General features: G+C 42.4%; 2 protein-coding genes across 4 annotated transcripts in view; both read left to right on the top strand.

Annotated features, from left to right (window-relative positions):
* agla (amylo-alpha-1, 6-glucosidase, 4-alpha-glucanotransferase a) overlaps positions 1 to 2,551 on the top strand; it is a 43,402-nt gene extending 40,851 nt beyond the window's left edge. For both annotated transcript variants that reach the window (XM_058061625.1, XM_058061627.1), the window contains exon 35: positions 19 to 2,551. In XM_058061625.1, coding sequence (XP_057917608.1) covers positions 19 to 136 — 118 coding nt within the window. In that variant the 3' untranslated portion in view covers positions 137 to 2,551. The remainder of the gene's footprint in view (positions 1 to 18) is intronic.
* Positions 2,552 to 2,784: 233 nt separating this feature from the next.
* On the top strand, positions 2,785 to 10,142 carry rnf2 (ring finger protein 2). 2 transcript variants are annotated; one of them, XM_058061629.1, is made up of 9 exons: positions 2,785 to 2,944; positions 3,635 to 3,731; positions 3,916 to 4,076; positions 4,993 to 5,075; positions 6,353 to 6,485; positions 6,675 to 6,774; positions 8,159 to 8,334; positions 8,484 to 8,673; positions 9,450 to 10,142. In XM_058061629.1, exons 1-9 carry the CDS (start codon positions 2,844 to 2,846, stop codon positions 9,549 to 9,551), a joined length of 1,143 nt encoding a protein of 380 aa, XP_057917612.1. In that variant the 5' UTR covers positions 2,785 to 2,843; the 3' UTR covers positions 9,552 to 10,142. The 2 variants fall into 2 exon arrangements, with proteins under 2 accessions (XP_057917612.1, XP_057917613.1); XM_058061630.1 differs by having other exon boundaries at positions 2,787 to 2,944; positions 8,162 to 8,334.
* Positions 10,143 to 11,192: the final 1,050 nt, after the last annotated feature.

Consider the following 11,192-nt stretch of genomic DNA (forward strand, 5'->3'; position numbering starts at 1 on the left):
CTTTCTACTTGTTCGCAGGTCGCCATGGAAAGGTCTGCCAGAACTGACCAATGAGAAGGGCCAGTACTGCCCCTTCAGTTGTGAGACCCAGGCCTGGTCTTTGTCGTGTGTGCTGGAAGTTCTGCACGACTTGTAGAACGCGACGTTGTGGCTCTTTCATGAGCTTAGTGTGCGGCGCATTCAGTGGCTTGACAACGTGTTGCATGTTAAAAGTCATTTCTAGGTAAATGGTAGAATTTGTCATCCTGTCATCCTTTAACGTCTTTGCATAGACCAACATTTACTTGGCCAGTCTTCTGACTGGTACACAATGTAAACAAACTTCATTCTTCATGATCGTGAACTTTATTCACGTATGTTTAGACTTCAGAGAGCCATGACGCAGTTAGATATTTCACAGTACACCAATCACAATTTGTACAATCGTGCTGATTTTGGGTTGACAAAGTAGCAGATTTGAGTAAATCATTAATTTTGTAACTTAAGAGTAAGAGTCGCTTTTGAATAACTTTATTCAACAGCAGTGCAATTCCAACACCATAAGATTAAGATATGCCTTTATTCGTCCCTCAGTGGGGAAATTTGTATTACACAGCAGCAAGAGTACAGAGTCAGTTAAGCAGTACAAAATACACAATATAGAAAAATAAACAGTATAAACAACCCAAGTATTAACAAAATCAACAGTTTTTCCCAGAGAAATATATGTATCTGAACTGAAATGACATGTCTTTGAACTAGGGATGCTCCGATGGATGGGCCACCGATTATTATTGTCCGATTTCCGTAAAAAAAAAAACATACAAATGTACAAAATCCACATAAATCTTTCAAAGCCGATCACATAATCTGATCGCCATGCAGTGCCGACCTGACAGCTCAGGTCACGACAACACAAACGTGACATGAATGTGCATGTGTGCTGCGTCAGGTTGGGTTCCCGACACCCGTAATCTGCCGACTAGGAATGCAAAAACAAACAAGCGATGCAGGTTAGTTTGGAGCCCGTTTTTGTCCCATCGGGAAGTGGATATCACGTCCTTCGGGTACGTACTAAATTGTTCAAGTGTCTATTCCCAACACCCGTAATCAGCCGACCAGGAATGCACCGACTCGTGTTGTCACGAGAATCAACACTAAAACCTTAATGGTTTGTGTTTGACAGCTTGACACAGGCCACGCTAATCGATGCCAGTGTGTTTGATCACTTATCTTGCATCGTTCTTTACACACTTTGCCTAGTGGTGAACGGCCGCAGGTAGCGAACTAGCTAGAATTATCCGCCTAGCTTCTTGTTTTCGGACTCCGAATGTGATTGTTTTTTTTTTTTTTTAAACAAACAAGCGATGCAGGTTAGTTTGGAGCCCGTTTTTGTCCCATCGGGAAGTGGATATCACGTCCTTTGGGGACGTACTAAATTGTTCAAGTGTCTATTCCCAACACCCGTAATCAACCGACCAGGAATGCACCGACTCGTGTTGTCACGAGAATCAACACTAAAACCTTAATGGTTTGTGTTTGACAGCTCGACACAGGCCATACTAATCGATGCAAGTGTGTTTGATCACTTGTCTTGCATCGTTCTTTACACGCTCTAGCCTAGTGGTGAACGGCCGCAGGTAGCTAACTAGCTAGAATTATCCGCCTAGCTTCTTGTTTTCGGACTCCAAATGTGTATGTGTTTTTTTTTTTAAAACAAACAAGCGATGCAGGTTAGTTTGGAGCCCGTTTTTGTCCCATTGGGAAGTGGATATCATGTCCTTCGGGTACGTACTAAATTGTTCAAGTGTCTATTCCCAACACCCGTAATCAGCCGGCCAGGAATGCACCGACTCATGTTGTCACGAGAATCAACACTAAAACCTTAATGGTTTGTGTTTGACAGCTCGACACAGGCCATACTAATCGATGCCAGTGTGTTTGATCACTTGTCTTGCATCGTTCTTTACACGCTTTAGCCGAGTGGTGAACGGCCGCAGGTTGCGAACTAGCTAGAATTATCCATCTAGCTTCTTGTTTTCGGACTCCAGTTAGTTTGGAGCCCGTTTTTGTCCCATCGGGAAGTGGATATCACGTCCTTCGGGTACGTACTAAATAATCCAAGTGTCTATTGGTGTCAAGATGTTGTGTCCTCCAAACCAGATCTGTGTGTCGTCATTTAATGAACATTAGCTATTTGCTAGGGGTCCCTGTAATGCTCTAATGGCTACCCTGGCCAATCAATAGACACATGTACAGTTAATCCACTCATGGATAATCGGTATCACAATCAGCAGCATAAAACGGAGCATCCCTACTTTGAACGCAACCCATTATTGCTCATATCGTTCAGGTTTGATTCAAATGTTCTGCTTCTAGTGTTGGAATATTCGATTCATTTGGAGCTGTTAATACAAATATACTGTACATAATCTTTCTGTTCATAAAATACAGTAAAAAATGTGCATATTTCATTATTGACGTGTAATTCATTTGAAAACGATTTCACCTGAAATTGTCGTTTGAATTGTAATAATTTAATCGCCCTAATAAAGATAATACATGTATTTGACTGGGGGGGTGAAAGGTTCTGGAGGCTTGGTTGTTTTCGCGATGAACTGAACAACATTTCTTTTATATTTATATGTATTTTATATGTATATATTTATTTTATGTGTGTGCAATTTATGTGACAATTGTTTCATGTTGTTTTCTTTAAAGCAGAATTGAAGTTAAAGTGAAATAATCACTGTAATGACCAAGAAACGGAAGCTCGTGTACGACTTTATAGGAGTAGTGAAGCCTCCATTTCAGAAGGTGGCGGTAGAGATCCTGGAGGTTTGTTGTCAAGCGCCTGTGAGACAATGAGGAGGGGGGAAGAAGGAATCGTTCCAGTGATCCGCCATATTGGCTTTCCTCAAACGCACTGTCGTCTCTACGATTTATACTGTCAAGAAAAAAAAATGTAAGTACTGTTTAGAAACGTTCTTGTTGTGAGAAATATTTGAGCGTTTAGTGTGTCTCGTTGTGTGACGTGTTTACATAGACATTTGCAGCTGTCAAAACGTTGGCGTTAATGTTGGGAAATTTAATGTGGTGGGTCATACGGGTCGGACAGTGTTGTTTTCCATGTCACGGCGACTGCAGTCGCTAATCACATCCACGGCATCGCTGTGAATTGGCCTTTTCATGATTAAAGTGTGGAAATGCGAATATACTTCATGTGAATGCATTGCGATTCAGTGTTTTCTGGCTTGCGTGGAGATGAAGTACAGAATGTGGGGGTAAATAAGGAAAAGTCTTAGCTAACGGCGAAGCTAGTTAGCAGTAGCCACGTAGACTTATTAGACGGTTTGCTAATTCAATACAAAAGATCATAAACCGCAACATAATGCTACTCTTAGAGTGTGTATATATATATATATATATATATATATATTGAATATAATACTGAATTGAAAGAGTTGCGTTAGCAGGTTGGTTCATAAGGTCAAGCGTTCCAAAACAAATGAGTGCTGATGTTTTGATGGACTTGAATTGTGTCAAATGTAAAACGTAGTTTTGAGGAACATTGTTGCTAAGTATGTAGACCACCTATGTAAGCCACTCATTAATTAATACGATTATTCATTCAACATATATTTGTGTCTTTCAGTTTTACAGCGATGACCCAGACGGTTCAAACCAACGGGGTTCAACCCCTCAGTAAAACCTGGGAATTGAGCCTTTATGAACTACAGAGAACTCCACAGGTAATGGTCTGGTCCTTAGTGTTTGTTTGTCTGTACCTGTGACATATACTGTAAGAACTTAAAGTCAAAGCGTCTCGCATTACCCCCTCTGATATATGCATTATAACACATTTAGCTTAGTCTGTGTATTATTCTCCTAAAGTCATGCTAATCGCATGTGTGTGTTTTTATATAATTGCTACAGGAAGCAATAACAGATGGACTGGAGATTGCAGTTTCACCACGGTCATTGCACAGCGAACTCATGTGTCCTATCTGTCTGGATATGCTGAAAAACACAATGACGACCAAAGAATGCCTGCACCGCTTCTGTGCAGATTGTATCATCACAGCATTAAGATCTGGGTGAGTTTTGGGTTCTGAATGTCCTTCTTCCTTTTGTGTCTGTGGTTGTCTTGTCTGCTGGAGGGGGTATTACAAGGGAGAGACAGGCTTATTATTGTCCATTTTATAGTGGAAGATCTGAAAGGGGGACTGCATGGCCGTCGAGTTCAATCCCACCCTCGGCCATCTCTGTGTGGACTTTGCATGCATGGGTTTTCTCCGGGTACTCTGGTTTCCTCCCACATAAAACATGCTAGGTTAATTGGCGACTCCAAATTGTCCATAGGTATGAATGTGAGTGTGAATGGTTGTTTGTCTATATGTGCCCTGTGATTGGCTGGCCACCAGTCCAGGGTGTACCCCGCCTCTCGCCCGAGAGAAGTTTGGGATGGCTCTGAGTTTTTTTTTTCTAGCACAGCTCACTGTGACATCACAGGTAGCCTTGTGAAACGTCACCATCTCCTTATATGGGCATGCCAGGGTACAAGCTGTATCAACTCTTGGCTGTACAAGATGAATGGGATCGTTTTGGACATCCAAGGCTGAAATAGTGGCAGATTGTGGAAGATCTAGAAAGCTTTGTGCGGGTTATTGTGTGTAGCTGATCTATAGGAGTCCAGTGCTCAATACAAAGGGCCCAAAATGAGCACAATAGGTCCCCTTTAAATCTTGTCGAGGCTTCCATGATCCCTCCAGCATTCATCTTTATTCTTAGTGGTGGTTGCCACAGTTGAGCACCAAATGCTGGTGGGGGCGTGTCTTCTTTTTCTGAGCTTTATGATGTTCATTGTCTCTTGCATGATGATTTTCCCTTTCTTTGATGCCTGTGCAGGCACTTATTTTTCTATTATTTACTATTTTTTAACACAGGCAAATTTATTAATTGTTTTTTTTTTTTTCATGCAGTCTGTGATTATTTATTTTTTTTATTTTTAAGGAATAAAGAATGTCCTACATGCCGCAAGAAGTTGGTTTCAAAGAGGTCGCTTCGTCCAGACCCAAATTTCGATGCACTGATAAGTAAGTGTTTTGTGTATCGTGGAACGATGAGTTCACATGCTGTTATCTCAGTCATGCAAACCAAAGCATTGTAAGACAAGTGTTGCCTCACAGCCTTAAAACAAAGTGCCGTCTGTCCAAAAGCCACCGATGCAAATATTGTATGTAGAATGATGGATGATACAATCCCATACCGATATCAAAACATGTCTCAACTCAACTGGTAGTACAACAAACATGTTGCTCTTTATTTGCCCAAGCAACAGGATCACGGTTGTGTTGTTTACATCAAATTATTAGGCAATGAGCTCACACTCATTCTTCGCTAAATCCAAGTATTGACATTCTACATGTCTATCAGGGGTGCAAAGTAAGGATCGACTGATACGCCGGCCGATATATCGGGCCGATATTTGCATTCTTTACTTGAATCGGTCTTGGCCGATACGCGCGTGGGTTCGCCGATGTATTGTTCCACCGCATGATTTACAGACAGGCATCCGCCGGGCTGCTTTGTGATGTTTTTTTTTTCCATCACCCTTAGCCGATGGCTGATTATGGACTGCCGATTTTGCTTGGTCCGATATTTGTGGCCGATACTGCTTTTGCTCCCTCAATTTACATGAAAAAACGACAATGATAACAAATATTACTGAACACAGATACAGCTTTCTTAAACACACATTAAAATAAACACTTTCATGTTAAAAAAAAGTTTTGGGTGCTTTTAATTATTCAAGTGATGTCTATGAAATAAAACAAATATTTGAACTTAAGTATAAATAAAACACCTACTGTACAGAGTAGGATTCAACATTTTTCAACTTAACATAAAATAAAAGGATTTGGCGCTTTAAATTATTATTCAAGTATATTGATTAAATATAAAAAAAGCATTATTAAAACAACTAAGGTATTGCACACAGTAGTAACAAAGACACACACATTGATTGATGGATTGGGGTACCGCGTCCACAAGTGCTGCAGGGTGCACAAAGCTGCCCATGGATACCTGTCTGTAAATCATGCCGCGGAAAACTACATCGGCGAACCCACATGCGTATCGGCCAATACCGATACTGAAGTAAAGAACGCAAAAATAAACCCGATATATCGGCTGATCCTTAATAAGTACTGTGTTTTTATAGCTGGTGGGTGTGGCTTGTATTCAGGCGCAGAATTAGCATATATGTGGCATTGCTTTCTGAGCAGTATCTTTTGACGAGAGCTGTTCCTGTACCGATGTGTGTGTGGGGGGGTTGTGCTGTAATTTTTTAAAGATACTGTACCCCTTCCAGGTAAAATTTACCCCAGCCGTGATGAGTATGAAGCACACCAGGAAAGAGTGTTGGCCCGCATTAGCAAACATAACAACCAGCAAGCCCTGTCCCACAGCATAGAGGAAGGCCTGAAGATCCAGGCGATGACCAGGTAACCCTATCTGACCCCCCCCCCCCCCCTCCCCCCTCTCCCAACCCCATAAGCATGAACGCTAACGTCAGTAGTGCAACATGGCTAACTCCAGTGAAGTGTGCTGCAGTACGTACTGCTGCTGTCTAACCTCCTGACTGGACAAGGAATAATTCAACCCTTCACCGATGCTATTCCTTTTGCCGCCAGATTACAGCGCGGTAAAAGACAAACGGTGGAGAATGGCAGTGGAGTTGAGGACAACGGAGACTCCTCCCACTGCAGCAACGCATCGGTCCACAGCAATCAGGTCATCTACCATTTACAGCACAATCCCATACATTTCCATTCCCTTTTCACACCGACGGAGATGCTTCTCCAAAAGCAGCGAGGGCAGGGCGAGGTGTTAGGTGGGGGTACAACATTCAGCTCAGCAGCCAGATAACTAGGGGTGCAGCCATTGCTATTTTCTGGCCCATCATCATCTTTAAAGAGCCTGACCTGCCAATTCCTATTTTGGCAGTTGTTTTAATAACTGACAGCATTCACCTTTTAATGTCGCAATCTTATTTTGATGAAAGACATTGAACATAAGATAAGTTATGCCTTTATTCGTCCCTCAGTTGGGAAATTTGCATTTGCAAGAGTACATAATCAGTTAAGCAGTACAAAGTACAAAATACACAATATAAAAATAAACAATATAAACAGGGTGGCACGGCGGTTGAGTGGTTAGCGCACAGACCTCACAGCTAGGAGACCAGGGTTCAATTCCACCCTCGGCCATCTCTGTGTGGAGTTCTCCCCGTGCATGCGTGGGTTTTCTCCGAGTACTCCGGTTTCCTCCCACATTCCAAAAACATGCTAGGTTAATTGGCCACTCCAAATTGTCCATAGGTATGAATGTGAGTGTGAATGGTTGTTTGTCTATATGTGCCCTGTGATTGGCTGGCCACCAGTCCAGGGTGTACCCCGCCTCTCGCCCAAAGACAGCTGGGATAGGCTCCAGCACCCCCACGGAAAAAGCAATAGAAAATGAATGAATGAACAATATAAACAACCCAAGTATTAACAAATCAACAATTTTACCCAGAGTTATATACAAATATAGTTTGCAGATAATATGAAATGAGATGAAATATATGACCAGTCTATACACTATATGATCTTCCTAGTGAGTTAATATGAGGCATTATAGAACATGTGGTAGTTCTGTCAGGTCTGCTTTTACCGAGTGCAGGCCATCTGCAGCCCGTATAAGGAATTTATTTACCCTATTTTCCCGCACTATAAGGCACCTTTTAATTTTCTCAAAAATGGACGATGTGAATGTGTGAAATGGAATAGATTCTACTTTCTTGAGATGCACCAGTATCAGCCATTGAATAGATCATAAATATCAGGTAGCAGCGGTCAGACGACCACAATGGAAAAGGAGCGTCTCACTCCTTGTGGTCAATAGACGCTTCTGGGGTGTCATTCTGGAAGATACGTTACCCAGCTCACTTTTTCACCAGTCCTGTAAAATACTGGTGCTCTGCTAAGAGTAAAAACCATACTTGTGAGTGAAACCTCCAAATCAAAGGAAAAAATCTCCACCTGTCACATCTCATCATGTTTCCTTTCCAAAGTTGTTGTGGCAGTCTCCCTAAAAAGAGAAGCTGACATGGTTTTTGTTATGTTTGCCGTGCCAGCAGGAGGCTGGTCCAAGTATAAAACGCACCAAGACGAGCGATGACAGCGGCCTGGATATGGACAATGCTGCGGAGAATGGCGGTGGCGACTCTGTGATTGACGGCGGTGCCAGCGAAATTGAATTGGTTTTTCGGCCTCACCCCACACTGATGGAAAAGGATGACGGGCACAACAGGTAACAATCATCACACCAGCTGGAATTTTAAAGGACTTTGTGCCTTGTCTACCTTCATTATTGATTATTATATGACACCTTCTGAAATTGAACGGGAAAGAGCTTGTTGGACTAAACTGTTCCGTTTGCGTTTCTCTCACTCACTACAGTGTGGAGTTTGTGCCGCGCTACATAAAGACGTCTGGCAACGCAACGGTTGATCACCTTTCCAAATACCTGGCTGTCCGACTGGCTTTGGAGGAGCTGAGAAGAAACACAGAGGCCAGTCCTGTCAATGTGGAGGCGGCGTCGGAGAAACAATACACCATTTATATACCTACTGCTGGCAATCAGTTCACTGTGAGTGCACACACACACACACACACACACACGTGTCACTCATTATTCATTTTCTACCGCTTTTCCTCACGAGGGTTGCGGGGGTGCTGGAGCCTATCCCATCTGTCTTTGGGCGAGAGGCGGGGTACACCCTGGACTGGTGGCCAGCCAATCACAGGGCACATATAGACAAACAACCATTCACACTCACATTCTTACCTATGGACAATTTGGAGTCGCTAATTAACCTAGCATGTTTTTGGAATGTGGGAGGAAACCGGAGTACTCGGAGAAAACCCAATTGCATGCATGCATGCACGGGGAGAACTCCACACAGAGATGGCCAAGGGTGGAATTGAACCCTGGTCTCCTAGCTGTGAGGTCTGCACGCTAACCACTAGACCGCCGTGCCGCCCATCACTCATTATTTCAGTTCATATTTATTCGCACAAAGTAGACTTTGGGGAGAGGCGGGTCACACCCTGGACCGCTCACAATTGGGTTGTCATGGACTAATATTTAATATTTACATTTATCTGATGATCTGAAATTGTCCATAGGTGTGAATGGTAGTTTGTGCCCTATACATGCTGGGATAGGCTCCAGCATGCCCCCACCCTGGTGAGTATAAGCGGCATAGAAAGAGGATGGACTATTTTATTGAAAGGAATATACAGTATTGCCATGTTGTTGGCTCATGAAGGAAATACGTCATGAAATATTTTCCCAAATTTGAGTGCTGTGGTCTTTTTTGCAAAGTAGCGCTTGTGTAATTCGGATTATTTTTGTCTCCGTAGGTCCTCAATGGTTCCTTTTCTCTCGAGCTGGTCAGCGAAAAGTACTGGAAGGTGAACAAGCCCATGGAGCTGTACTTCGCTCCCACGAAAGAACACAAGTAGAAATCCCCAGGACGAGTACGGGACCGTGTACACCGACGCGAAAAGGGGAGGGACTCTGGTTAGAGATGTCTGTTGTATTTTTGTGTCTTTTATTTCCACGTGTAGGAGGACTGCAGCCGCCACAATAGACCACTTCTGATTCTACCTGGGACCGTCCTGCTTTATTATACTATACTATATTTCCTGATAAATTGACGTTTTCTCCATCTTCTATTCAATCTGAACTTCTTGCTACTGTTTTTTTTCAGGCATGTCAGCGAATAAGACGTGTATTTGAATACGGGCAGGATGCCGGGTGTACAATATCTGTACAATAATGGATGCTGCATTTTGTTTCTTCATTGGCCACTCGGCCATCTTTGTTCCATGACAGTTTGTCTCCCTCGTCGCCACGTTTATATACACATAAGCAAATAAGCAAACATTCTGCATTATGGCTCAGTTGATGTCTCCCTTTGTGTGCATTTTGTGTTGTAGTGTTCCCGTTCAAACTTCGAGCTTGATTATTCATGTCTGTATTTCTCAAAAATGTCATTATCCTGATATTCCATGTTAAGTGCCATTTTGTTACATTAAAACTAACTGCCAAAACACAGGCTTCTTCCCTCTCCTCTCAGGCCATAGTCTCGCCGTGTCCTGGGTCATCCCCGAGACCTTCTACCGTTTGGACATGTCCTGAACACCTCCTCAGGGAGGCGTCCTAACCAGATGCCCGCACCGCATCATCTGGGTCCTCTCAATGTGGGAGGAGTAGCAGTTCTACTGAGTCTCTCCCAGGTGACGTTGCTTGCATTGTGGTGAAAACTCATTACAGCCACTTGTACCCGGAATCTTGTCCTTTCAGTCTCTACCCAAAGGTCATGACCTTGGGTGAGAGTAGGAACGGAGACACACCGGTAACTTGGCCTTTTGGCTTCGCTCTCTCTTCACCACAATGGACTGATCAGAATGGCGCCCCACCAACCCATTCACCCTACCCCAACTTATGACATTTTTTAAATTTCAATATATAAATGTATTAATTTTAACATTGCCACAAAAGATTATTTAAAATTAATATCTATAATAAGTAGGGGAAAACCTCTTTGTGGTAAATGATAATTACATCAAATTTTATGTAGAAGGAACTATGAGCCATTATTTAAAACAATACAGTCAACAAGCATATTTTTGTATTGCCATTCTTCTTTATTAGCATATTAGCATTAAGCTAGCTAGTTAGCTTAAACTAGCACACAAAGGTTAAAAAATGAGCGAGTGAGACCTCTCACACTGAAAAAACATGTTTTTTTTACGACAGTGTCAGCTCAAAATAAGATGGGTTTATTTATGATTTTAAATTCTAAATGTTTGTGAATGAAAAAGGCCTATTTAGGAAAATTCAGTAATTATTATAAAGATTTACCTCAATGCAACTTTCCTTTATGAGAACGCATGCGACTTTCAAGCCCAGTTTGTTTTCTAAATGAGCCCCCTGGACATCAAAATATGAGCACTTCTGGTCATATCCTGTGTTGTCAAGTCGTGGATTTTCTCCGGGTAACTTCCTCCCACTTTACAAAAACAGTTCATTGGCGACTCCAACTTGATGGGGTAAGTAATCATAAACGGCGTCTAATGATTGATTGTTACAAGATTGAA

The sequence above is a fragment of the Doryrhamphus excisus genome, chromosome 22 (assembly GCF_030265055.1).
Source record: "Doryrhamphus excisus isolate RoL2022-K1 chromosome 22, RoL_Dexc_1.0, whole genome shotgun sequence".
In the NCBI taxonomy this organism is placed as follows: domain Eukaryota; kingdom Metazoa; phylum Chordata; class Actinopteri; order Syngnathiformes; family Syngnathidae; genus Doryrhamphus; species Doryrhamphus excisus.